This window comes from Pithys albifrons, chromosome 1, assembly GCF_047495875.1.
Source record: "Pithys albifrons albifrons isolate INPA30051 chromosome 1, PitAlb_v1, whole genome shotgun sequence".
Classification (NCBI taxonomy): Eukaryota; Metazoa; Chordata; class Aves; order Passeriformes; family Thamnophilidae; genus Pithys; species Pithys albifrons.
This window is the reverse complement of record NC_092458.1, coordinates 85,345,426-85,373,387: the sequence shown is the minus strand read 5'-3', so window position 1 is coordinate 85,373,387 and position 27,962 is coordinate 85,345,426. Positions and strand designations below refer to the sequence as shown.

The window sequence follows — 27,962 nt, the reverse complement described above, 5'->3', positions numbered from 1 at the left end:
TAAAAACAGAAGACTGTGGGACTGCAAAGGTGCCTCCAGCAGAGGACAGTTGGTGAAGGAGAGAGCATATTGAACATCTGATCTAGGTGAAAATGCTCAGGGGCTAAAAACTACTCCACACAGTGAGAGCTGTGGTGCTCTCATTCACTCTCATGTGAAGATTTGCTGACTTCCAGTGAGGTTTTCAAGCTGAACTACCAGGGCTGTCCAGGACTAACCTCAATACTCTCAGCTGATCTTTCCAGTAATTGGCCAACTTTGCTGTTAGTACCTGGGCTATAGCACTTCAATGGTCATGGTTTTCAGCTTCCTACCTACATACAGAAAGATAAATAAACCATTTTTTCACAGGGGAGGACAAAGAGTGGCTCAGTGTAGTGCAGCTCTAAGAGGCAGGAGACATGCTCCCTGGAGCCCTCGTGAAATGTGTAGGTCACTGCAGGGCCAGTGAGAACACAGTCACACAAATAGCTTTGCAGGCTGTCTGCTCCTGTGTGGGCAAGGCTAAATCCAGAACTCCATTTAGTGGACCACCTGAATTAGCTCTGCAGGGACCAAGGGAGAGCAAATTGCTCTTTGGAACTGCAGTCCTGGCTATTCCCAGCTAGCAGTGGATAAGGTGGGTTCCTGGGGAATGTGTCTTCAGAAGATCAGCCTAATTCTCCTTGGAAATTAAAAAGTAAGAATAGTCTTATCTCTAGACACAGATCTGGAAGGAAGAGAGATTTAAAGACGGAAGAAGGAAAAGATCTGTCATAAGGCAGAGAGCTGGAAATCAAAGAACAATGTTTGCAAAATCTTCCTATTGCTGATGACTTTCACTTCAAAGTCCCAGGGTTTTAAAGGCATCTCGTAAATCATCTACTTCATACAGTGGCTGCAAGACAAAATATAAATGGTAGGTCAGTTTTCAAGTTAGCAGGCACCTCTGAAGATGGAGAAAGAATGGCAGGAGATGGAATGAGAGGTGGCAGAAGAGGAAGAGAATGGGGAGATGACACATGAATGAATTTGGGGGGAGTGGTATGAGAGACATAGAAGGTGAAGACAAATGAACAATGAAATGGCAGATGGCAGGGATGGGCAGCAAGAGCTGAGAGCAACTGTAGTGAGGAATAAGCTGAGAGAAGAGGTACCAGAAGAAGGAGAATTGGTACTCACCAGGAGGATCCGTCGAAGTTTCCTGGAGAGATGGACTGAATTTTCATGCAGCCCTTCCCAGCCTTTGAATGCCTGTTCCCTGTTCTCCACAAATGTGTTCCAGCAGTAAAAGAAATCTGTGCAAGGCAAGGGGGAATTACAGGGTGCTATGAGGACATTGACCTCTCCTAGGATCACTAAATCATCACACCCTTCATCGTCTTCTCTGGCTCCTTGTCCTACCTTCTCCCACCCTCTTGGGTCTCCCTAACCCCCCCTCCCAGATCTCCATAATCTCTTTCTTGCCTCTACATCTCACCTTTGAAGGTCATGATGGCAATCTGGGCCCCTGCCTTGTGCAGGCGTCTCAGCCCCTCTGGCTCTGCCTTGCGGTCTTCACAGAAGTAGAGGCGGGCCGTGAAGATTCGGAGGGTCAGGTTGGGATAGGAACGCAGGAAACTGGCCACGTGCTGGGCACAGTCGTAACAGGGGCTCCAGGAGGTGAACCAGGTGATGCGGTAGCAGCGTCCTGGGTCCAGGTCCCAGGCTGCGATGTAGCGCAGGAAGAGCACCTCCACATGACAGCCCATCTTTGTGAAACAGAGAGAGGGGCAAGGCGTGAGGTGGCAGGGAGGGAGCAGGGTGTAAGAGGCGTGAGAAGGGAGGTGTGAGCTGATTGGGGTGTGAGGGGAGGAGAAACAAGGTGGAGACATGTTCTAGGGTCAGCGCACAGGGGGAGAAGGCACATAAGGTACATAAAGGAAAGACTGGCTAGACAAGCACAAGAGCACACTGATGTGAAGGGATGTACAAGAGGAGTGTGTGGGAGCTAAACAGCACAAGTAGATAGACTGGTAAAACAGCAGGCAGTAGGGATGTCTTGCTGGTAACACACTTGGGTAGCACAAAGTAGAGATTTACCTGAAGCCTGCATCCCCCAGGCAGTGTGTACCAGTACAGCATCCATGCTCAGGACACATGACCGGTGCTTGCATTGCTGTTGCAGCCCTCCTTTCCCTGCTGCCCCAGGCAAACTGGAGCTGCATCCACCTCAGTATGGATACAAGAACAGGGTGACAAGGTGTTCCCCATACCTGGTTGCGCAGGTATCCAAAGTCCAGAGAGCACGATGTAGCACTGTCACGACGTTTTACAACATAGCAGAGGTAGGTTTCACGCCGGCCCTTGGCCCAGCGCAGGTTCTTGAAGTTGTAGAGGAAGAGTTTCCTTTTCATCAGGAGGCTGCAGAAGAAGACCAGAAAGTATTTACAATAGAACCACCCTGGAGCCAGCAGTTTACCATGTCTTTGTAGCAAGCTCAGCACCAAAAATATCCTTCTCGTGTCCAGGCCTCTCAGTACGAGAAGAGCATCAGTAATTTGCATGAAATGTGTTAGGGAAAGGATGCAGACGTGACTGTGGGGATGAAGCAGGTGACCTTTTGAGTGGAAACAGTAAGTGAATTAGTAGCGATTAGTCAAACAGCAACTATGGCTGAGTAGAGTGTGAAAATATCTGAAAATATCCAGAAGATGGACATCAGTGAAGGAAAAGAATGATGGTGCCTGAGAAGACCTATGAAGATGAGAGGGTATGGAGTTCAATCATCAAGAAATATTATTTTTGCTGTATCAAACCCTGAAAAACTGGGGCAAGAGATGGATCAAATTAGAACCTCTATAGTGAAGTCTGGACTGAATGTCTTCCAAGCATTGTCCAAAAGAAGAGTATGGTTGAAAGTGTGCAGGGCTAGGGGCTTGGGTAAGATGCCATGCACTAGTTGATGGAATACATAATAGGTAGGCATGCTGACACCTCTCCAGGCACAAGTACAATTTCCATACCAGACAAACATTGAAACTGGCATGGGCCTGGTCCTGTGCCCAGGGATCCTGCTGGGGAGAGGCAGGAGCACAGGAAGGGTAAGGTAGTATGAGCCATATCTAAGAGCCTCACTGCCAACTGGAGGCATATAGGCAGCTGTGTTCATTGAGGTGAGATGCTCACCTCCCCCGCAGCAATGCAAAACAGAGGTGAACAGGTTAAAAATAATCACATCCTTTGTCAGCTTTTCCCTCTGATAAGTTCAGATGATGTTCAGTGGGGAGATGGTGTAAGTTTAAGAGATACCCAGCTGGGTTTTCTGGAAGGTCTCGAATGAGGTTTAAAAAAGGGGAATTTGGGTTTCTTAGGAATTTAAAACTGATTTAAATCTGACAGTCTAAGCACATATATATATACCCCTTTCATCTGTTTGCCAATGTCATCATGAAACTTGAGCACTGTAAAGCACTTATCTCCAGCTAACAGGCATCCTCTCTGCTTCTCCAGGAGTTTCTGTCCCTTGTTCATCGTCACACATGGCCACTTCATCACAGGTGCTCATTCATATAGTCATGCACATGCTCTTGCCTTTTGTTACCTAGAGCATGTGGTTTGCTCTCCTGTAACACTCCCTATTGCACCTCACCACATAAAAGACTGGGGAAAGAGGATGGATTGTTAAGCATCTTGAGTTTAAGTATGTATGTATGCACCCTGATTGTCCCACAGATAGGCAAGAGACCCATACACATCCTCTTTCCTGCCATGTCACCCTCAGCCTGCAGTGCAAAAATACCTGTCCTGCTCACACAGAAAGAGCAAGCACTCACATATTTTATTGTGCCACTCTTTAATACAGATATGCTCCTGGAGAAGCAGATCACATGGAAGCATGTTCCTGTTAGGAGAAAGTCCATAGAGAAGACAAGGCTGTGCAGAGCCCTGCAAACACTCAAGAGGGCAAAGCATGCCTATTAAGCATTTCATGCAGCCCAACAACAGTCTGAGGCAGTTCTTGGAGGTCTGGCCTGTAAGCACTGCTGCAGTCCTGCTCTGTTGAGTTCGCAGGTTGTGTCAGGAGTAGAGCACAAACTGATCCCACTCCATTTCATCACCCCTTTCTCTGGCAATTCATCTTGTGTGTGTGTTTCCCATACCCACTGTATGTTCTTCACCATCTTTCTCACACTTTGAGCTGATCCCTCTACTACCACCTTAGATTCACGCTATTTCCCTGCCTTCACACAAACACTTATGAATGAACATGTGTATATATTCCATAACACACACACACACACGCGCGCGCGCACACGCACACACACACACACGTTAAGTCTCCTTACAAAATTGACAACTAGTAGTTCACCTCAGGTTGCTACCTCTTAGATGTATGCTGTTGCAGGGATGTGGAGAAGATTGTCATCCATAACAGGGATGCAGGAGAGGGAACACCTGTTCTGTGGTGACAGATCTTCAGGTTGTCCAGAAAAGACAGCCCAGACAATTGCACAGGAAATAAGCAGGTGTGATAAAAGCTCTTACCTGGCGTGTGCCACAACTGCAGAAAACAGAGCAGAGGCACTGTGCACAATGTAATTTCTTGCTGAAGAAACGTACAAGCCAGGTGAAAAGCAATTACCTTTGTTCAATTACAATTATGTTCATGTTTCATTAAAACCAACAAGGAAAAATACTTTTCATCATATCAAAAACATTATTGAAACAGGCTTTCCCCTTCCTCTTTTTTTTTCTTGGTGATGTTTTGGGCAAAACCATTTGCTTTCAAAATGTTTCTGATTCTTCTAATTGTCCCTTTTCTCACTTCATCTCATTTTTCTCTATTCAATGGTTTTGCCCCTGCAGAGCAACATGTAGATGCAAATAAGGGTGAAGAACAAGAAATGATGCCAAACCATAAAAAAATAAACTTATGATCACTTAGGTTATTTTTCTGTGTCAGAAAAAAGTGAAGACAATTTCAAATCACAGAAGAGATTTGTTCAACTATAATTATTCATTAACATCATTTCTTTTTCCCTCTTTCCTGTGGAGTTCACTGTCCTAGCATTTTTTGCCAGGGAGGATTTCAGAATATGGCTAATACAAGAAGAATAATGAATGAACAGATGTTGTGGGGAGCACCTGAGCAGATGTGCAGTTAGGTATAAACTGCTGGATACACATGCAACTCCTATGGCTATAGCATAGCACAAGGGAAAGCAGCAAGGACACAGGAGCTGTGATTATACTTGGGAAATGAAGAAGCAGACTGAACAGAGATGTCCTCAAATAAAGTTTCATGAAATCAGAGTGAAGACCCCTGAATGTGTGAATAGTGTGTAATTGTAGAGAGTAATTAGGGATAATTAGCTGATAGAGTAATTGCGGTGCAAGTAGAGGAGTGAAGTGCTTAAGCAGCAGACAGCATCCGAGCATCCTTCTGTTACCATGTTCTGTTTCTAGAAAAGAAAAACAATGAAAGGAACAGAGAACAGCCACAAGAAAGAAATTACAGAAGGGAAAAAGAGTACAGGTGGCAGAGAGTCAAAGAGAAAGGACAACAGAGACACAGTTGCGAGGTGCAAGAGCAGGATAGGGCAGGGGAGTTAGATCAATGAGTCAGATGGTGAAAGAAAAAGGGATGGTGAGCACCAAACAGAAAGCAAGTTAATTTTAACAGAAAGACCCTCATCTCTTATATGAGCTGGAAACTAGAGGCACTCATTTTACCTGTCCATGATTGCCAGGGTCTCTCTCAGGTGATGGGATTACAGGGGGGTTGTCTTGCTCTGTCTGTGTAGCCCTCTGACCTGATGTCTCCAGAAATGTGGATTGATCTGTGTGTTCCCTCCCCATTCACCCCTATGTACCCCTTGCCTGCTTTCATCGGGGTGTGGTTGAGGGAGGAGTTAGAAAGACCTGTGGAGTTGCAGGAGCTGAAGAGAGAAAGTGTTGAGATGCAAAGGGGCATCAGTTCTGAAAGATGCTCAGCACCCATTGGTTGCCATCCCCCACTGCACTCACCATTGGGCCCCTCTGCCTGCAAAGTTATTCTGAAATAATATCAATAGCATAACAAGGCAGGAAGCATTGTCTAGTGGTTAGAAGGGGGCCTGAGAGTTTGCGTATCAGTACCGTGAATGTGGGCAAAACCATGCTGTCCCTCCAGGCTTCACATCACGCAGCTGTGCAGTGAAGGTGGTGAGCCTGTCCTGCTCCACCACAGAGCTCTGTGAAGTGCCCTGCAACCACCCAGCTGGAAGGAGATCTGGGAACACCAAATTACTGGCAGGCTTTCTCCACTCCTCTGTGACCCCCTGAGAGATCGGGCAGTTGCTTGGCAGTATGGGGCAACACCAAAGCTGAAGATGAGGGCAAGAGAGACCCAGCTCCCAAGGTCTGATGTGGTGTGCCTGGCCCCACTTTGGGCACCTGAACATGGCCATGGGTGTCTGAGCTGTGTCAATATGCCAAGAGCAGTGATGAACATGCATTGCAAAGCTGTACACAAAGGACCAGCGGGGAATAACTCTAGACCTGATCCTGCTGTTCCGCATGGTACTGGCACCCACCCAGACATCTGCCAGTGGCAGGGTGACTGCAAGAACCCTCTGACTGACAGCTGTGCTCAGCAGGCGTGTGGTTGTGCATTGTCACGGCCGGGGTCATGCTCAGGATGCACACGTTTTGCTCTGCCAACACCACTCTCTGCCACCCAGGCTCTGCTCCTACCCTGGCATCCATCCCCTCTGCAGGGCTGAAGGACAGCCAAGGAATGGGGCAGTGGCTTTGGCTGGGTGGGGTGCCGCGGAGGCAACAAGGGGGCATTCTGCTTTGCATCTACCTCAAATGGGGCATGGCTGAGAAACAGGGCTTTTGTTTACCTCACGCTAGGGCAGTTCGTTTTTTTCTCTGCTTCATTTACTTTCCTTATTATTTTTACTGGTTTTCAGCATGCTAAGACTTTGTGAAACCAGTATATGCAAAAACATGAAAAGGATAGATGAGTTGCCAGAACAGAGCAGACTCTCTAGCCCGGCACTTGGAGAGTACTTGCCTTTGAGAGCGGAGGGCATGGTACACTTCAGGAAAAGGAGAAGCACTCCTGGAAGGTCGAGGCATAGGCTATCCAACTCCTTGGGGAAATGCCTGGGTAGGACACACAATCAACGAATCCACATTTTGGCAGCTGTATTGGTCTCAAGAGTTGTGGTCTCAAGCTTCTGTTTGAGGATCTGGCTCCTTGTGTTTGACCTAAGCCAGAAGAGCCTGCAATCCTTGACAATCCCTGTCCTATTTAAAAGAGTCTGAGAGGACACTCTTGCTAATGAAACAGCTGTTCCCTTTCAGCCTTTACGGTAGTAACACCTTGTGACAAATCTCCTAGGTCTGATGACCACATTACACTTTAATACTAGTTTTTTCTTTTAACAAGGCAAAGAGGACATTTGTTACACAGAACATCAGAAAAAGAGAAGAGAAAAAAAAGGCAACACACCCTGGGAAATCTGCTTCTTAAAAATCATAACTGTTTGTGTTTCATCCAATGAATTAAGGTAACTTCTGGTTTATTCTTGTGCTGGCTCACAATTTTCATCACCAAAATATTGCAGAAAATTTTACATAACATTTTCTGTTCTGAAAGAAGTAATAAAATATCTTTATGACCAGCCTGGTCTTCCCCAGAAGTTAAATTTTTAATTTAATTAATGAAACTCAAAGGCTTAACATGTCAAGTCTTATAAAACATTTAACTAGATCCTTTCTCTGGTCCTGCCTGTAAGTGGAATTCATTCTTCCATATTTAAAACATGCTCCTTTCCTCAAATTTTGAGTTTCTTTGCTCTCCATAGAGATAAAAAGGAAAGAACAGATGACCAAACAGATGAACTATATTTATGTTACTTTCTGTCAGGGCTCTCAAGTCTAAATACTGTTGTAGGCTTTCTAATGCCCTTCATTTAGACTAGCAACTTCCCTCACTTGGAAGGTGCAAGTGCACAAAGTCATTGGTACTGATTCTCTGCCTCTAGCTCTAATCCCCAGAGCAGAAACATGTTGGTGTAGAAGTGTTTTAGTATCTTATAACAAGTCTAGAGGGACATTTCAAGAGGGATCCTCAGTTCCTCTGCAGTTCTGCCTAAAGCTGGAGCTGCACTTTCTTGCCAAGGCAAGATCCTGCTCATTAGCAGGTATCATCTCTTCTCTGGTTAAAAACCCTGTAGTTTGGAAAACCATGGACAGGTTGGTGATTCCTGATCTAGTTGCAGTCCAACTTCCTCCCTAGTTGTAAAATGCCAAATCTTTAATATATGGTGGGCCACTTTTAGCTGGGAGCTGGAAGGAGAGATGCTGACCATTCCGGTTATTCTTCCTTTCTGCTCAGTGCAAACTTATATGAAGAGGGAACTGGAGGTGGAAAAGAAAAGCAATTTTACTGAAGATGACTTCATCACTGTTTCTGACCAAAGCCCAGGTCAGGTAAAGGCTAGCAGGGCAGGCTAGAAAGTGTCCCTGTCCTGGTGTGTTTGGAGTGTTATCTGGCATGAGACACTGCTCCAACTTATCAGGAACATGGAAGGATGACCTAGCACCCCTTCAGGTTTCTGGTGCTCAGGGCTTTATTCCCTGTTTTGGAGTGAGAACAGAGGAATAACAGCAGGATGAAGAGCAGTGGTCAGATGTTAAGGAGGAGGAAGAATATCACTATTACTTTTACGAAAGATCCAGAAAGCAAACTGCTAAGAAATTAGAGAGCAAAATTGCAGTGAATAAATAAAAGTAATGACAGAGCCCCAAAGCAGAGGAGAGGTTGCTTGTTTAGTCAACAGGAAGTCATGTGCTGGTGTGTATCATTATAAATACATATTTAATTTTTCCATTCACACTTTGCTCAGAAATCGCCTTTTGAAACTAGCGCCGATATCACCAGTTGGTTGGTTTTACACAGAACACAAGAAATGCAGACACCTGCTTCCCCTCACCCCAAGCAAAAACCTCAAGCAGAAAAACTTTCTCTGCTCAACAAGAGCTGATGCACCAGACACTGACTTGCACAGAGACCTCGAGCAGCAGAATGGTAGAGCTCATTGCAGTTAGGCACAGGCAGATACATAAGCTGAAGTGCTCATTTACTATAAGCACATATAATATGCTTACTTAATATAAGCATTATTAAGCATAAGCCTACATTAAAGTGTTTATTTATTATACACACATTACACTGTGTTCATTCCACAAAGCTTCATTACTCTATTTTGAACAACAGATCCAAAATACAGGTACCACACTTGCTTGGACACCTCTGCCAGGCATATCACTCCCAGTCCTGAGTGCAAAAAGCCCCTCCACACTAGATGTAGAGACAGCAGCTTGCTATCTAGGACATGGGGCAGAGGGCCTTGTCCCTAGAGCTGCCAACTCATCTTGTGATACGGCTGTGGGTGTCATGCCTGGGGGTGAAGGTTTCAGCAGTTGCATGACAAAGCACTGACTTTTGTGATTTGGAATATGCAGCACCACAGAGATATATGAAAGCTGTTAGGATGTGCTGGGAGTGAACATCACCAGAAAGGGATGGTGTCGTGATGGGATTTGCAAATGCAACGCTAAAGCCCTGTGGAGTGTCACTGAGGCTGCATGTAAGTTAGATGAAAGCAGGGATCCCAGTTTATGAGAAGGAAGTGGGAAGTAGAGAAGGCAGGAGTTCAGACTGTGTGGGAGTGCCACTGGTGGGGGCTGGGCTTATAAAACTTGTACCCCTGCATAGTGTACTGCTGCATGATGCAGGTATGTCAGTGAGGCCACTGATGCAGAATTTAGGGCATCTGGTTGCTGAGTGTGTGCTCAGATCATACATTATTTTGTGTTTTACTAGTAATTTGGCTTTCCAGGCTTGCACTGCAAAACCTTTTCTTGGAGACTTGACTCAGAGTTTAATTTTGTTCCACTGTTGAGCTTGTTTTGGTGCTGTGGGATGAGGCAAATTAGGGTGAAACTATAGAATTGAGTAAACATTTTACAACCGCAGCCCCATGAGTGATTCTCATTCCTGTCCTGCAGCTCTCTGTCAGCCCAGAGTTGGGCTTCTCATGGGAACTAATGATCCTTAACCCTGTCTCTGTGACCCCATAATTTTTTTCTCTCCCTGCCTGTACTAATACCCCCCTCCCCACCATGTCTCTAGGCCACAGCATTTCCAGCCCTTGCAACCAGAAACTGACAACTGCTTGGATCACGAGGAGAAGGGAGGAAAGGAGCTGGATTAGGCTGAGGAGTTTGAGATCTAGTGAATAGTTTCCCCATCATGAATGTGGGTAAGAAATGTTACCAAAGTCCACATATTTATGCTAAATGTTCTCTAGTGCCTTCTCTAGCTTGAGGCTGTGAGCTGGTTGGCAGCTTATCTCAAGTACACTAAGAAAAACATATTCTGCAATCAAAGCAGAATGTGTTTTACCCTTGCTGAGAGCTGGGGGGATGAAATTACCCACCAGATCTTCTTGTGCCTTGATGCTTCCCATAGTAGAGCCTGCAGCTTCAGGCTCCATGCGATTTGTTTTCTGACACCATGCTGCACAGACCAGGAGAATATCCACTTCGTGCACAGGGAGCTGCAGGCTGCATTCTAGTGTTACTCTGTTCTCTTACAGTTCAGGCCGCCAGTCTGGGCACCTCAAGACCCTGCTCCAAATTACATCTTCCTCCTTTTTAATGGAGGTCACTGGCTCCGTATCTCTGCAATCATCTGCTAGCCACAGAGAGAAATTCAGTTTTGCACTACATTTTTTTCACAATGAGACTCACCTTCTAGCTGTGGTTATGGTTTTGCAAACCAGTGTTGCCTGTGATTAGTGCCTGTTTGTGCAGTGCTGCAGCTCATGCTACTCAGTGTAAAAAGAGCTTGTACCTAGGGCCTGGGTCGTATATCCTTATTTTAAATTCCCCGTTGTCTTTGGAAAGGTACTTTGTTGGAGAGACTGGAAGTGCTTGGGAGTTCACTAAAGAACAGCATGTTGCAAGCCCCTTGGCTGACAGTCATGTGTTGAGTACTCTGCAGTTGTACAAGATTTCCTTTTCTGGAAGTCCTCATGAGCAGTGCTCTTGCATCTTAGTCTTCTTATCAACAAAGCAAGCATTTGCAGAAGATTCAAGATAGCCTTGCTACTTTCTGTCTTCCTTCACTCAGAGTTGTTTCTATGCTCTCATCTATCACTGACCATATCCAGAAGGCTTGTGACATGCCACCACTAACCTCTACTCCCTAGTACCCAAGTGTTTGCCTGAGAGTCTGATCCTCTTCTGGGAGGCCCAGTGCACTTGGCAATGGGAAAACCCATCCTGAGGCCCATGAGAAGAGGGAGAAGGGGGCAAAGAGTCATGCAATAAGAATCCCCTCTTTTGTTGTGATATCTGTGCTGTCCTCCTTCCTTGCTGGTGTATTTCCATGCCTGACTGTGCTGTCTGTTAGCATCAGTTATTTCTTTAGCCATGAGCATGGGAGAGGCTCTGAAGTTTCTGCTCTAAGCAGGGAGGTCAGAGTTGGGACACTTTTGAGATAGCTGCCCAGGCAGGACAGGGTATCCAAGAATCTCAGAGCTTCCCAACTAATTTCACAGGCTTTAAAGATACCCTGCCATGTTCCAGCCAAAAGCAAGGGTTCTGCTTGATGAAAAGGCTGGTAGAAGCTCCTAGAAAGCAGAGAAGAAAAAGAAGAGGAAGAATTTGAAGAGGAAACAAAGACCCAGGGAAACTACTGATTATGAATTATTACCAGAAATTTTGATTCACTGGTTCCCATTGGTTGTAGCATTGCTTCTGTTTCCCCACTCAGATGTGGCCCCAATCTAACTATATTTCACTAAAATACCGAGTTCTTACCTTCACATACACAGCCAGTTAATTTTTCTTTGCCCAGTCTGTATTCAATGAGGGGACATCAGGTCCACTTATCTCTTCTACAATTTCTGTGCAAGTACAGGTTGGGTAGGGCACAGCCACTTTTAATTTAAAGTTACTAGCTTGGTCTCATCTCAGTTTGGAAAAGTGAGGACAAGACTAAAAAAGCTCACAGATTGGAGAGGCAAAAATCTACCCTGAAGCAGCACCCCTGGGGACTCTCAGGGAACAAAAGTGGCAAAGAGGCAGAGTTCAGATGCCTTTCCTAAGCAGAACCAAAGACAGCAGCTGCTGGACAATGAAAACCAAGAGACATTGTGTGTAATGCCAGTGCTGGGCTCAAGCAGAGCTGATGAGAAAATTACTTGTCACCACAGCATGGAGAATCTAAGGAATGACTAGGTTCCCACTGCACCAGGCAGAAAATAAACTCTTTTGAATCCATCCTCCACATCAAAAACCAGCCTGGAAGTTATGTGTAGGCTGTGAAGGAAAACAAGTTTTGTTTGTTAATCCATAATAACACCTAATGAAGCTTGTGCCAGCTGATCTGTGCTATTTGATACCAGAGAAGACACATAGTGAGATGCATTTTCTAGTGGGTGTGTTCTCTAATGCCATCTGACTATGGTGTTGTGACGGAGCAGTCTGAGCAGAAAATTCCACAGCAATACCTTCAGCATGGAAAGGCTTTGTAGGTATGAGGCACCCTATAAAAGAGGTGTCGTGCTGACTTGGGCATCAGCATGAAACCAAAACCTTGTTCAAAACATCACACTGGTGGGCTGTGCTGGCTGTCATGTCTGAAGCAACTGCTGCTGCTGCACGTGCCACTGCTGCTCCAGCCTCTGAGATATTGTCTAAGATGACAGACAAGGTGGAAAGAGTATCCAGGTCCTTCAAGCTACCAGTCTCCAGCTGGGCTGATTTCTGAGGGCAATGATTGTTTGCCAGAGGCACAGAACTTTCTCCTACCGCTTTGAAAGAGATCTGAACTCTGTGTAGTACAGGACAACAGCTGCACCAGGCTGGGGTTCAGGAGCGTGAACAAAGGCAGCATAGGAGGACTTGGTACTTTCAGCTCCTTTGAACTCAGCAAGCCAAGAGAAAGGTGCCAATAGGGTAGCAAAGGCCAAGAACCACCTGGCCCTTGACTGGCACTGCCAAGAAGCCCTGATTATCTGTGGCCATGAAGTAAGACCCAAGAAAAGCCAAGAAACTGGCAGCCACCATGACCAAGAAAGCAAGCAAAAGGTACAGAATATGAAAACTGACAGACCAAAAGAGGCAAAGATCCAGCTAAAGGCAACACAGTGAAACCCACAATTACCAAACCCAAGGCGGAGAAATTGAAAGTGACCTCAGGGTGCAAAAGCAGTGCACAAGAAGTAGGTGCTTAGAAAAAGTGACCTGCTGCAGGGACACAGATTGCAAATCCTTTAATTGAACCAGTGTTTTTTGTCATGTTTTGCATTTTTAACACAGTTTCCCCAAAGGAAGAGAATTAATTTTAGTAATTTAAATGCCTTGTTTTGCAATAAAAATTTTTGTTAAATGTCTTTTCTTTCTGTTTTCTTCAAATGTTTGCAACAGTAATGTAGGAGAGATACAGTTTGCTCAGAGAGGCACAGCAAAAAGAACAGAGGCAAAAAATGAAAGCTGCAATAAATTTCTGATCTGACATGAGGAAACTATTCTGTCTTAAGCATGGTGCAGCACTGGAACTCCATCCTTGCTGACATTTCCAAAATTCACCTGGACAAGGCTATGATTACCTCTGTGTACTAACTTCCAATGTAATTTTATCTATGATCTAACTGGAAAGTTATACTATCTCAGTATCCACTTTTGTTTAAAAAAATGCACAGATTCATGTACATTTATTCTTATATTTAAGTAGGTGAGATCTGACATTACTTATTACGTAGAATTCAATTACATTGAATTACATGCTTCTTTATTACATCTTTTTGTTAATGTCTAATTTGTGACAGGCTGTATTTGTATGGAAATTTCAATCTTAATGTCCAAAACAGCATTCTGATAGATAATTTATTCATTAAATGAATGTAATGTCTTTCACCAATTTACTTTTTTTATATACTTCAGCATAGTAGCAACAAGTACATGCAGCTTGCATTTTAACTGATACAATTTATATTATTGAAAATGTTTTAATTTGAAAAAATCATTAATAGCAAAAATAGACAATCAAATCCCCTTGTGATGTTTCACACACTTTTTTTATCACTTTTTTAATGGACTAAAATCCAGCTCTCTGTTTTGTAGGAGTTTGTTCCAAATTGCAGCATTATAGGGGCTAGAGATGGCAGGGAACAGAGAGAAGGGAACCATATGCCAAAGATGGGAGAGCAGGAGGTGAAGAGATTCAGAAATGGAAGTCAGATTTCCTGTGCCCCAGACAAAGATCTGGACAAAGGTACACTGTCAAACAATGTCAGATCATGTGGTGCCAGCAGTCAATGATAAGACTGTGTACCTTTAAAATCTTGGAGGGGGGAAATCCCCTCAAAAACCAACTTTTTTTTTTTAAATCTAATTTTAAATTAAGTCCCTTTTGGTTTCAACCCAGCTATTCTTTTTCTAATAGAGGTGTTTTTTTAGGATGGGCTGCAAGCACCAGTTCCCTCTGTGAAGGACAAGCCCACAATCCCCAGACAGTAGCATGATGTTAAGGGATTTTCCAGCTGAGACGCCTGATATCAACACATCTTGTTCATGCTGTATGTTCCTGTGGACAAGATGCAGGCAACAGGGAGCTTCTGGGCCACATGGTAGCTGCTTCCAACACGGAACAAGGATCAGAACACTGGCCTTGAAACAGTAGCCTTCAAACTGGCAACACTGATTGGTACTGGGAAGCAGTGACAGCAAAAGAAGTAGGAAAAACCAGTGTCGGGAGTGACCATAGGACACCTAACTCCTGCTCCAGGTCAGACAAGTTTATGAAAATCAGTCACAAATGCAGGACTGTGCTTTTAAGACAGGCCTCTGGCAGCTTTCCTTGTGGCTAGCCCAACTGCAGGAGCAGGAGACCCCACTGGAGCTGTATTTAAAACCACTTCCCTGGCTTACAAGAGAAGGCTCTGTCCAAAGACCAGCAGCCATGGTAATTCGGGTTGGAATGGCAGGGAAGGTCAATCTGTGTATGGGACAAGTGCTAATGAAGACGGGCAGTGTGTCCGCAGACTCCAGTACTGTAAGAAAAGCAAAGAATAAACTGAATTGCAAAAAGTTGATGGCACACACAGCCAGTGGAAAGTGCCAATAGAGGGACACTGCAAAGGCCAAGAGCTCATGAGACAGAGCACTGTAGGTGGGAGCAACATCTACAGTCACAGTGGCTGAGGCTGTTTCCATTATAACAGTGCAGGATAGGGACACCACAGCATCAGGCCAGGAAGGGCCATTGATTCCAGGGAATAACATTGTGCAATAATTTGCATTGTGTGGTTTAGTCCTGAAGATCTATGGGACACTGTCAAAGGCACTGGAATGGATAATTTGGGCCACAGCCACTTTTGTTCTAGAAGTACCATCTAAATGCAGACCTCACTGCTTGCACAAGAAGATGCTGCCTAGAGTGCCCCAAACTCTGAGTGCTTTATCTTTTCAACCAAAATATGATGTACAGTCAGTGCCTGATGAATCTATGAAAAGGTAAAAAAAACAAAGAGAAAATTTTCTAAATCCTTTTGACCTAGATGTGTGATTTTCCCATTATTGAGTTAAAAGGCTGTAGCCAACGAATTCTTCTTTGCTTATGTGATATTTATCACAGTTCTCTTATTTCAGTCATCTTACAATTTGATTTGGAGATGTTAATTCTCCACTGGAAAGTCATGGCACATGCACAAATTTGCTGAGCTAGGAGGAGTTATCCCTGTGTTCAGCAGCTACCAACTGTCAGGAAAAACTAGCACACCTATCCATGGGAAAAAAGGGGTGCTGAAGAAAATATTATGTTTCTCTAGAAAAAATAATGATTTCCCATGAAGACCTGTGATTCATGAGCGAAGGGAGGGCGGAAGCAGATGACTAAGCTAGCAGGGAGTAAAACAGTCCAAATGACAGATTTGGGTTAAAGTCAAGTTTCCCCATAAATCTGGAGGAAATACAGTGAGACAAATAAACTAAAACACATGAGAGTGCCAAGAATAACAGGAAATAAATTTTCTTTTAATATGCATTATACAAACTCTAGCATTAAAACAGTGTTCTTCTGGACAGGAGCACCTCTTCCTGACCCAGCTGAAGGCAAGCAATAGAAAGGCTTCTAACCACTTCCCAAACTGTATGAATGTTACATTTCTATATGCTGTGCAGGAGCTATGTTCCACAGTTATATATCTAATCGACTTATATTCAGCTCTAAATACAGAGTGGAGACCTGGCCTAATCCAATTTTCAAGATGTCTCTGTAATATCTCTTCTCCATCCTACCTTCCTCCACACAGGCAGTTTTCACAGGTATCTCAGCATGGAAGTCAGTGGCTGCCATGGGCTTGAATGTCTGAGATTAAACTCTCAGCACCCTCCTCTCTACAGAAACATGCACTCTCTTAGCACAGAGATGTTACTCCTTCATACCTAGTCTCTAGAGTCTAGACTACTTAAGAGAAGCATCAGCCTCTCTGAAGGGGTGCAATGCTCCCATGTATATGATGAAATTCCAGTCACCATGTAACTTGGAATCCTTTCTCCTTGTGTACTGGATTAATATAGAAAGATTTAGCCCATCTATGGCCAACTTTGACCTCATACAAAACAAATGTGTCTGTCCAGGGTGTCTTCCCCTACAGAGAGGATGGAACCACTTACTGATGCATACAGCAGAAATCCTAGTCCTGGTGAGATGGTCTTACATTAATTGTTTTGCGCTTTTTCCCAGAGACATCTGCCTCTGTGCAGCAAACTGTCCCTGATATTGTGTGACCCTGGCTCTGTGCAGCAGAGCAGTGTCCCTGCAAGGCTGAATGGTACTCTGTTCAGCAGCAGACTATATTAGGTGACAGGGTGGATGTTTAATCTAGTGAGCTGGCTTTCTGTTAGTTGGGAACAACACAGAGATTATAGAGACAGGGTCTTGCTGATCTGCTGCAGTGCTCCAGTGCCCCACAGAATCATGCCACTGAGAATCACACAGAATAATTAATACACTTTGGACTGCTCTTCCCCACTTACCCTACCCAGTGTCATCATGAAAACTGCCCATTTACCTGGAAATGTTCTCCATATATCTGTAACCCAAAGTTCTTGAGCAGATCAGACATCCAGTGCTACCAGGGTAATTCTCCCCAGACTGCCTGCGTCCGTAAGTGCTTATACCTGTAGATATGTTTACTTTCCTCACCAGCACCTGGTTCTGTGCAGGTCAGCACAGTCATAGAACTTGCAGGAAAACCCCAGGTCCCAGATAACCAGGGAACCCATATAATGATTCTTCTCCCATATCTGATTCCAATTTGGGACTCCTTTCTGCTTTATGCATAAGCTTCCATGTCAGGAGGTAGGAACTCAGCTTGGAGATACTGAAAGCAGGCTCAGCAACTGGAGTGTGTGGAGGTAGCCAGATCAAGACAAGACACCAGGACTAGCTAATTTATTGCAAGTTCCCAGTACTGTCAGGACACACAGGTTCTTCATGGGCTTTCTTGGGCTTAGGAATTGAGGCAGCCTTAATTACTGCTCCCTGGAACTTGCCTGGAATGGACATCAAAAGATGTTTTCAGTGGGAAGGGAGGGCCAAGAATTGGGGAGAGGAGACAAGAGAGTGTTAAGAGGCAGCACTCTGCTCCAACATAATCTTCTTGAGAAAAACATAATGCCATACTAAATCCAGAATTCTTCCTTTTGGTAGCAGTTGTGTATGAGGGAGGCAATGGGCTTGGGACAAAGAACTTCCCAGAAGGGGATTTATAAATGATCTGTTGCCATCCAGGGACAATGAAGTTTGCCCTGGGTTCAGGACAACTCATCTCCCATTCCTGTCACTTCTCTGATGTCAGTAGACACAAGGAGGAGATTGTGCTACCACAGAACAAACCCAGTGGCTCAGGAGAATCAGAGAGGCTCAGGCAGACTAACAATATCCGAGCTCATACTGATGACATGCAAGAAATCTAGGGCAGGAGTCCTAGGGCATAAAAGTTTGTACTCCTTCATATGAAATGCAGCTTAGTGTACCTGTATCATTGGAGAGGACAACATCCTGTCCCCATTTCTGTATCCCTCTGGGGACAAAGCATGAGAAGATGCAGCACATTTATAAGGACCTCTGGGAAATGAGGAGCTTATGGCCTGCCAGACAGAGTGTGAGAGGAAAGGAGGGAGCATATCATACCCTCAGCAACAGATTTTAGAGATGACAACAGTAACCACAACAGAGTAGCAGAGTACACTGTACTGCAGCACCTGAAGAAGAGGATGTGCAGGAAGGCATAAAAGCAAGGAAATGGTGGGGGAATCACAAACAAGAAGGATTGGTCTTGGGCTATAGGTAGCAGATGATGATTTTTCTTCTCTCCCTTCCTTTTCCTCTCCTGCTGTTGGTAGCTCACAGAGCATCAGGCCTTCCATGCTGCTGTTCCAGGAGCTGTCTGCAAGGGAGAGGCAGGGGTTGCCCAGATCGGCGGAGACGTCGAGGAGGAAGGCCAGCCAGCTGGCGACAGATCTCATCTGAAGACATAGCAGACACACACAAGATGACAGATAATCAAAGCTTCCTCCAAATTCTTCACCACCAGAATAGCTAGAAGTACATCCTTCACTGTGTCTACAGAAACTGTTGAAAATGCTGAATCCTCATATACATGAGGTAGGTGAAACAAGTCCTTAGACTCTTATGAATTTCCTTCTGGCTTTACTCATGTACAATACATATTAAAATCACTTGTAATTTGCTGCAACAAAGACTGCATAAAAATCTAGACTGGATCTTGTTTCTATTAATGAACAGAAATACCGAAATTTACTCTTTAACCTCAAAGGAATACAATTTTGAGTAAGGGTGTGTTTGGGGCTAGCAGAGCGTGATCAAGATGAAGGAATACAGAGTCATCATACTTCTTGGTAGCACAGTATCTACTTCCCAGTTTTTTTGTCATGGCATGTGTACTGGATCTAAGAACGCATTGCATTAGAGCTCCTTCAGATGAAGTCCAGGGAAACTACTACATATGGAAGGGGGTCCAAGCTAGCTAGTTAGCTAGTTAGCTTGGAGACTCTATCAGATGGCTGCAGCTATTCTTCTAGGCTAGCTTGTGATATCACTTACCTTGCATGACCTCATTCTCCTTGCAGACAATGCGAGAGCAAACCTCCTTGTTTATTATGTACATGCGACGGACACTGAGGGATCACCAGGATCAATAGTGAGGCACAGGAACCCAAAGAAAGATAAAAGGGATAGAGGCAATAAACATATATATTCACTGATGAGGAGGCAAGTCCTAAATTTTTATGATTAGTTAGCCTAGATTAAGGTTGCTGTCAATAGCAAAGTAATCTCTGAATCATAGAAGGGTTTGGGTTGGAAGGGACCTTAAAGATCATCTCCTTCCAATCCAGTGTCATGGGACATCCTCCACCAAACCAGGTTGCTCAAAGCCCTGCCCAACCTGGCCTTGCACACTTCCAGGCACTGGGCATCCACAGCTTGTCTGGACAATCTATTCCTGTGTCTCATAATCTTCTGAGTAAAGAAAGTCTCCCTAATAACTAATCTAAATCTCTCCACTTTTAGTTTTAAAACCATTCCCTCTTGTCCTATCACCATTTGCCCATGAAAAAGCTGCTCTTGCTCTTTTTTATAAACCCTCTTTAAATACTGGAAGGCCCCAACAAGATCTCCCTGGAGTCTTCTCTTGTTCAGGCTGAACAACCCCAGCTCTCTCAGCCTGTCTTTGTAGGAGCGGTGATCCATCCATCTGATTACCTTCATGGCCTTAATAATGGTCAAATACCTTAAATATGGATTACAGTATAGAGTACATTACAGTTCCTTAATGCTGAAGAGATAATAGTAATTGTGCTGTTTTAAATAATCACACAAAAAGGACACTCTGGGGATAGGATTCATCTCACCAGCTGGTTCCCAGAGACCTCTGGTCTTCAAAGGGAAAAACTGCTGAACCTGACATACCATTTCTGGAGAGTTTTTAAGGTATTTCTTAGGGACTGCTGGTTTCTTACCTTGTAACACAGAGGTAGCTGATACACTGCTTTACTGGTTTGTGAACAGAGTACAGGCGTGTGCAAGGGAACTTTTCTTCACGACAATCTGGGAACACACACACACAAACACAGGTGCAATCCAGCATCATTGGCAGGTGAACTCATTCTGGAACAGATATCACTTCATCACTAAGTACTGTTCTCCAAGCTTCTAGGGAAGTAACTAGCCTGTATTGACCACTCTCTTGTGAGAAATGGGGGTGGTTTAGAGAAGAGGAAAATAATGCAGACACTTCTGATCCCCTTGCCTCATAAGGCAAAAGTAAGGGAAGGGTGAGTGAAATGCAGAACAGACTCACTGAGCATCCTGACCACAGAATGCGCATATTATAAAGGGGACAGACACAAATAAACAAAATGTAAATTGCACTTGTGTATTTAAGATATGTTTCTAATAGATCTGCAATATCACATTTCAGGACACAAATCTAGTTCCTTTCTTTTCTGTGGCTAACTGTGATGGGTTTTCTTGCATTTCTTTCTGAAATGCCAGGTATTGGCCACTGACAACAACACAGTATTGACCCAGTGTATCTGGTCTGGTGATCTGGAGTTCCTCCCTTTCCAGGCATGCCATCCAGGAGAAGGCTGCAGCTTACACCACCATAATTCTCCAGTACCTCTAACTCAAGAAACAACTGAAAGCAATTTTCCAGGAGACAAAACTCAGTGCTCGGCCAGCACCTGCCTGGAGAGGTAACAGAATGGGTGAAAGTGTGTTTGGGAGGGGATGCAGGCCGCAAACTTAAAACATACCTGATGAAGCTGTTGCAGTTTCACTGTCAGACAGAGCTGGAAGACAGAAGGCAGCAAAGTTAGTTGGTTACCATGATGCCTTCCTAAATATCAGCTTAATCAAAACAGATGCCTGGAAAGCTCTTTCAAGAGCCCTCTATTGTAACTTCTAATGTGGAAAAACATTTCATTGTTACTGACATGAAAACATAAGAAAAGGTTAAAATCCAATATGAATCTAGTCCATTTACTCAGTCAACAATGCTAAAAATCTGCCCAAGCTTTCCCATAAATCATTACCACTACTGTTCAGAATTACACTGTAAGGACATCTTGACTGAAAATTCAAAAGGTCAGGTAAATTTATTTAGTTGCTGTAATTTCTGTTTATCTAGACATGAAGTGAAGGAGTCTGTGATTACTCCTTTCTAAGGAATAGTGGCCCCTTTAAAAAACAGTATCCCCAAGACTTCTGGTTCTTTAATGTCCATGACAAGGGATCAAAAGGAGGTTGGTTTGTTATTCCCTCTGATAAAGTAACCCATCTGTACCACAACAAACCAGTACATTTTATAATTTACCCAGTAACAGATTGGAAAGGAATTCAGAGAAGTGACTGCCTGGGGCAAGATTACATCAACAGTTATAGATGACTTTTATTTCTGCTCATGTGCCATAGTGTCAGCCAGAAGCATAGACAAAACACACAAGTGCAATGGAGAATAACCCTTTTGGATGTCAGGGCTGTTCTGAGGGGCAGTCAGAGAAGGCAGGATTCTGGGGCAAGGGACTGTGCAAGGACAGTGATGGAGGGTCCACGATACGTGGCTGTGAACTCAGAATAAACTCACCGGAAGGAAGAACCACAGGTGGTGTAACAGCTGCAGCTGGAAAAAGAGAAGATGTTTTGAAAGATCTTAATCTGAGCTTTCAGGCTGTCCTGCCACAGTTCTGCTGATAGCTCAGCACTCCTGACCAGTAGCCATCTCACATCTGGTTCATAGACAGTGTAAATCACGATGTTATTATTTGACTTGTCAGAGTAACTGCAAATATGCTGTGTGTTCTAGAGATGAGAGGATGCTGAAGAGCAAAGATGGGTTCCAGTGGCACGTCCTTTGTGAAGAATTTCTTCTTGATCACTCAATAATAAGCGTTTCAAAGCCCAGGTTTACTGCAAAGGCTTTACATTTATTTTCTTCAGTTTTAGATGCAGGTTAGTCACCACCAGTTTGGTCTAGGCACTAAGTCTTATCTACACTCCTACAGACGGTCAGGCCTCATACACTGAACACAGTTGCTTTTACCTCCCATCCCAGTCAGGAAGATCACTCATCCTGTGTATGCAATATTGTGATTCCAGTTTTCCCTTCCAGTGTTGTCCCATGCCAGCTTGAGCCACAATAAATGCTCTAGCCAGCTGATGACCAAAGTCAGGGCAGAGGACAGACTGTGGAACTGATGTCCTGGAGAACAAGACACCACTCTCAGATAAGCTCTCTTACACACACAGCACACTTCCCAGAAACAGCCATGCATAGCTGCTTCTCTTTGAACCATATCATCGACCAGATGTGTTCTCCCTCTCCCTGCCTTGCCTTGTCTTCCCTGCCTCAGAGGCATGTGCTTGAGAGACTGCCCCACAGAGAAAGACACCATTTCCAATGCCAGTGGTGCCAGATTTAAAACCAGACTCATATGGAAGAAGTGGGGAAGCTCCTTTCCTCCATTGTCCATTGTCGCAAATGCTTACATTTCCATCAGTTATGTGTCCTTCCCCTGAGGCTATCTCCATGCTCTAAGGATAGACACTGCATGCAGTGCTATCTTCCAAGCCCTTCATCTACCCAAGCTTTCCCAGACGTTTTGCTGCCCCCCAGTGACACAGCCGCAGGCACAGCAGGGAAGACAGTACTAAAAGTACTTCCCCATTCCAGCACAGCTCGGAGTTTGCTTTACTATTGTCTTTGAGGGGTTTTTTTGCCACTTCTGTCTCCAAAGTACTCAAACACATTTGCTACCCCACAGCAGATGCACACGCGACCTTGTGGTCCCAGTGCTGCTCAGCTTGAACCTGTCCAATTTCTCACCCTAATAATTTAAATCCTTTGTTCTTGTCACATTCTCTGGAAGCCAATGCTGTATAAGCTTGAAATTTCATGGCTTCCTGCAGTGCAAACATCTTCAGAGAGCCCTGGTACACCAGGCTGGATTGGCATTTCCTTGGAGGATAGGTTAATAAGTCACCCTAAATTCATCTTCCTGCATGGAGCATGGAAAGGATTCCCAGACAGCCATAAACACTGGAAGAACACTACTAGAAGTCAAAAGTGGGAAGAGATGTTTCTGGGCATAAAGGGTAATTTCTGAGTCCGCATAGGCAGGAGTACTAATGAAAAGGAAAAAAGAAACATAAAGATAGGAGATAGGAGATAGGAGCTTACCAGGGCTGCTGAGAAGAGAGCCGGAGGTCACATCACCTGTAAATGAGAGAATGCCCTTAAGAAAGTTTGTCTTTACTTTGCGGTCCTTTACATAGCCATCCATAGCTACCTTGAATTACTATGGCTGCCATCACAGCCTCATGAGACAGTGGGATCCAATCCACTAAATAAATAAACACAGTGCCCCCATCCCACCAATATTTATTGCCTTTTTCAGTGGCTGGCCTGGGAGTGGACTTTTAGTGCATATGTTGCATTAACCCTTACTGAATTCTGGATGCATATTCTGACTTCTCAGATATGGCCACTGTAGGCATCTTAGTGGGAAAGAAAGATGTCTGAAATGAAGGTGCTAATGGGTCCTGCAGCAGTAGAACAGACAGCTGAGGCACCCACAGCAGGGATAAGGGAAGCAACTCCAAAACTTAGTTTTGACTGCAGAAATTTATCATCAGATGAGTTTCTTTGAAAGGCAACTGATGGCAAAGCTTGGGTAATGATGAAGGGAGTGTGAAGGAAAGGGAAACTTGGAGGACACGTTTTGGACTGGCTTCTGAGTTGTTTTCCAGGAAGCCCCAGATATGACATGATGGGATCATAGCTGGGAGATGTCTGAAGGCTTAGCCAGGGGCTTCAGTTTGAAGAAAAAGCAGGCCCTTGTGGTTCTTCTGGGTTCTGAAGCATGATGCAAACATATGCTCATTTTATATTACCATGTCACAGAAAGGAATAAAGGTCCAGAATGATACAGCAATTCACCCCCAACAACAAAGCCAATATGAAGACTACTCAATGTCCTTTGCTAGTGGCCTCACTGCAAAAGCACCATGCCACTCGTGCACTTCAGCTAAGTGTTCAGGACCCCCACACAAGCAAATCATTTGTAAAGAGCACACAACATCTAGCAGGTTGTCTTGGACAGCTTGTTCAATCTTCCCTGAAAAGTAAGCTCACAATGTCAGAAGCAAAGAAATGATGAACAGTATTTGCTAATAAACAGGCTGTAACTCCACAGGACAGCTGTGTCACATGAGCAACCTTCAGTACATAACATGCCTGTAGCACTTACCAGTTGCACTTTCCGGGTCTTGCCCATTGACCACCCATGGAAACCAGTCTGCAAGAAAATAAGAGAAGAGAGTGAAGAAAGACAGAGATTTCTATAGTCTGCAGGCTTTGTGAAATTTATATGAGATGTTTATCTATCTAGGAGACGCCACTGCCCTCTGCTGAGGGGGGAAACTCTCCACTCTGCCTCGGCCTCCACTGCAGGCTGGGTTTGTTGTTTAAAGACTCACGGACACAGCAGGTTCTGATCCTATCCCTGTTGCTTCCACCAGGGTCAATGGCTAGGCACAGGGACAAGTTAGTAAATACCTCCAGATCTGCTACCAGGCGTTGCATTTCTGAAACCCTATGTGATGCATTTTGAAGAAAAATCCATGTGGCCTCCCTGCTCTGGAATATGGTCAAAATCCCTATCTTCATTTTATAAAAGAGGAAACTGAGTCATGGAAATTATTTTCTTAGGGTCATGGAATGAGTCATTGGTACAGTACGAAACAGACTGCAGGTTTTGTATCTCCTTAGGCAAATAATCATCTGGTCCATCATCCTGCTTGGGTATGGAGAACAGAGCAGATTCCCTTCTCAGCCCCTGTGTGCACTGGAGAGGGAGAACCATGAAGGCTTGACTGTGCATGCTGTGTGGAAGAGAAGAAATTGAAACTGGGCTAGACTGTTTGTTTGTCCAAATATAAAGGGTGAGAGATCTGCTTCCTACAGCAGCCAGGAATAGGAAAGTATTTCCTGCCAGCCACAGAGAAGGGAAATGTCTGCATAACTGGGGTGGGATGAAGGAACGAGTTGGCAGGAAAAAGCCACAGATCTGGGGCACTGCAGGGATATGTGCATGACCAGCCCAAAAAACAGTACACCCCATTACATCTTGTGAACTCACCCTTTAGCTTTCTGTTCTTAATGGAAACACTGTGATGGTAAAAACTATCAGCTCTGGAGTTTCTCTTAGTTCTTCTACATCCCAAGAACAGTTACTTGCAGACTGCAGACAGAGGGGCTCTTGGGACCCCTACATAATCCTGCTTTGCAGCATTACAGGAGTTGTTGGACCCAGATACTCCCTTCCCCACCCAGCTGCCAGCAAGAGCTCAGCCGCTGGCGATTAACCCAGGGAGAGCCAGACATGTATAATAACTTAATTGCACAATTTAATTCAGCCCCAAACTTTCCCTGCTCTGGCTATTCTCTTAATTGTAACAAGCAGTGAAGCAAATGGTCTTGAATACTTTCTCACTTGTTTCTGATGCAAAAGGAAGGACACAAGTTCTGAAACCATTGTCAAAGCCAGCAGTGCCGGATTGGAAGAGACATGTAGAAAAGGCAGAAAGGCTCCCCTCTCTTTTCTAACACTGAAAAGTCAGCTTTTACTAGCTTGCATTTTTTTCCCTCCCTAAGAGCTAATTAGAAAACCAGTCTAATTCTAAAACAACAGGACATAAAGCGGAGTGAAATCTCTGCATATGAGGTGAGGAGACAAAATGGGTGACTTTCTTATCCCATTTTCAATCACTTCAATTTCTATTTGCTATAGTATCCAATACATACATTTTATAAATGACTGGATTTTATTCTCTAAGTTGCAGGAAATTCATCCCTGAGGTCTAAAACTGCAACACTAACTTGCTGAATCTGTAGCTTAACCCAAACCAAAAGAAACAGTGACAGACTACCTGTTATTTTCCAAGTTAAAACAAACAAACAAACAAACAAACAAACAACCAAACCAAACAAACAAACCAACAAACCAAAAGAGAACAGCTGAAACAAAATACACAAAAGTAAGAAATATTTCTTTCAGGCCTCCCTCATGCATCATAAAATCCACAGCCTTCTTCCCCCCCCGTAACATTGTAGGCTACCTACAAGCTCATCTCTTGGATGCCTCATCTCCCTGCTTCACAATCATAAATATGATACCCTTACAGGAAAAAAGTGCTATTTGGAGCAGGAAAAGGTACTATTTGGAGCAGAACCAGGATTCAGGATAAGGGGAGGATCAAGGAAGATATTGGAATAACCTGATTTGAATGTGTAAGTAGTCAGGTGGCCATCTCTCTCCCGCATAGAGTCTTTTGTGGGCAAAGTTCTATCTGTTTACTGAAATTAATCTTCTTTCATTGTCTGTCCTGAGTCTTCCAACTAGAGCATCTGATACTGTCCTCTTGTTTTGGGTTATATGTGCTTTTCTTGTTTTAAACAAATTTTATCCCATCTGAATTTTTGCCAAAGTAGCTCCAAGCAAACAAAACAGAACAACAATGTCCACCACCAAAAGCAGAAAATGGTCTGAACTACAGAGGTTAGATTTCTCAAAACAGCTGTACAAAAACTACAAAACCTCCCAGCAGCTGAGTGTCCTGGAATGGGGTCATTCCAGCAGGAACCACTAGCGACAACAAATGTGTCACAACTATCACCAAACAAATTTTGTGGAGCACTGGGAAATGTCCTGCACATGATGCATACATGGGTGGTACAGCAGTAAGCACAAAGCACACCTAACCCTCCTTCTCAAACTGACCTGGCTGTTTTGTTTACTTAAACACACCTGCAATGGAGGCTGTGGACCTCTGTCTCTTGTGACTCCCAGTACCTACTGGAGAGTTTCACAGATGGGAACATGTTTCCAGTTTCTATTTTTTCCCTTACAGCCTTATATCCACCTCACCTTTCCTGCTCAGTCCTTTTGCTTTCACTACCCATCGACATCTCTTTGTCTTTCTCCTTAGGACATTGCACTTTAGTCTGTGTAGGAAATTCTGTGGGGCCCGGGTGGGGAAGAAATCCTCCCCCTGGCATAAGGACTCACCAGCTGGGGACAAGGAGAGTACTAAGAGACACAGCAATATACAGGTTCCAGAGGTCTTCATCCCTGTGGAGTGGAGGAGAAAGCAGTCACAGGAAAGCTAAGACAATGCCCTCCCCTACAGCACAGCAACTTTGCTTGCTGCCCCATTTCCCTCACAAGACCATCTGGTCTTCCCAGTCTCCTTCCTGTCTCCCTCCTCGTCTGGCCAGTTTTCCAGGTGTTTCTGAAGTATTCTGGACTGAACTTACGACATCACCTGCTTTCTTCCTCTTTTCCATCTCCTTTCTCCAGTCATCTCTTTTCTCATCCAGGTGGCTAAGCCCTGCTCCATACACACACACACCCAGCATGCAAAGAGTTTCCCCCATATTATCTCCTTCCATTCTCTTCTACTTTGAAGTTTTTTTGAGGAGCACTGAGAGAATAGACAGAGTCCCCATCACTTACTGCAGCCCTCAGCTTCCACTCCTTTCAGCAGCAAACGCGCTGTCTTTCCCCTTTGGCGTCCCCCCCCACTTTGGCTATTGGGTAAATTACATGGAGCCACACCCAGAACACGTTCTCCTTTTGGTTGTCTTCATAATACAATTTCTGGGAAAAAAAAAAAAAAGAGAAAAGCCAGTGAGATGGAGGGACATGGTGTGATCATGCATCTGGAATGAGGGGGGGAGCGAGAAGCAGCTGCCCACACCCTCATTCCAGAGTTTATTGTCCTCCGAAGGGGCTCCTCCCATTCCCCCAGGATGATCCAGCACTAGGGATGGATTCTTGTGTCT

At 44.5% G+C, this 27,962-nt stretch overlaps 2 protein-coding genes across 2 annotated transcripts; both read right to left on the bottom strand.

Moving 5' to 3' along the window:
- Positions 1–596: 596 nt before the first annotated feature.
- AICDA (activation induced cytidine deaminase) lies at positions 597–16,384 on the bottom strand. The gene is made up of 5 exons (XM_071568516.1): positions 16,327–16,384; positions 2,235–2,422; positions 1,460–1,730; positions 1,162–1,277; positions 597–877 (listed from the first exon to the last, which is right to left on the bottom strand). The coding sequence occupies exons 1-5, from the start codon at positions 16,382–16,384 to the stop codon at positions 824–826; spliced, it is 687 nt and encodes a 228-aa protein (XP_071424617.1). The 3' UTR covers positions 597–823.
- On the bottom strand, positions 16,042–27,730 carry MFAP5 (microfibril associated protein 5). Its single transcript, XM_071557607.1, has 9 exons — positions 27,634–27,730; positions 27,187–27,249; positions 24,367–24,414; positions 23,298–23,333; positions 21,705–21,740; positions 20,875–20,910; positions 20,077–20,164; positions 19,160–19,233; positions 16,042–18,561 (listed from the first exon to the last, which is right to left on the bottom strand). Exons 2-9 carry the CDS (start codon positions 27,245–27,247, stop codon positions 18,440–18,442), a joined length of 501 nt encoding a protein of 166 aa, XP_071413708.1. The 5' UTR covers positions 27,248–27,249; positions 27,634–27,730; the 3' UTR covers positions 16,042–18,439.
- Between the last annotated feature and the right edge of the window lie 232 nt (positions 27,731–27,962).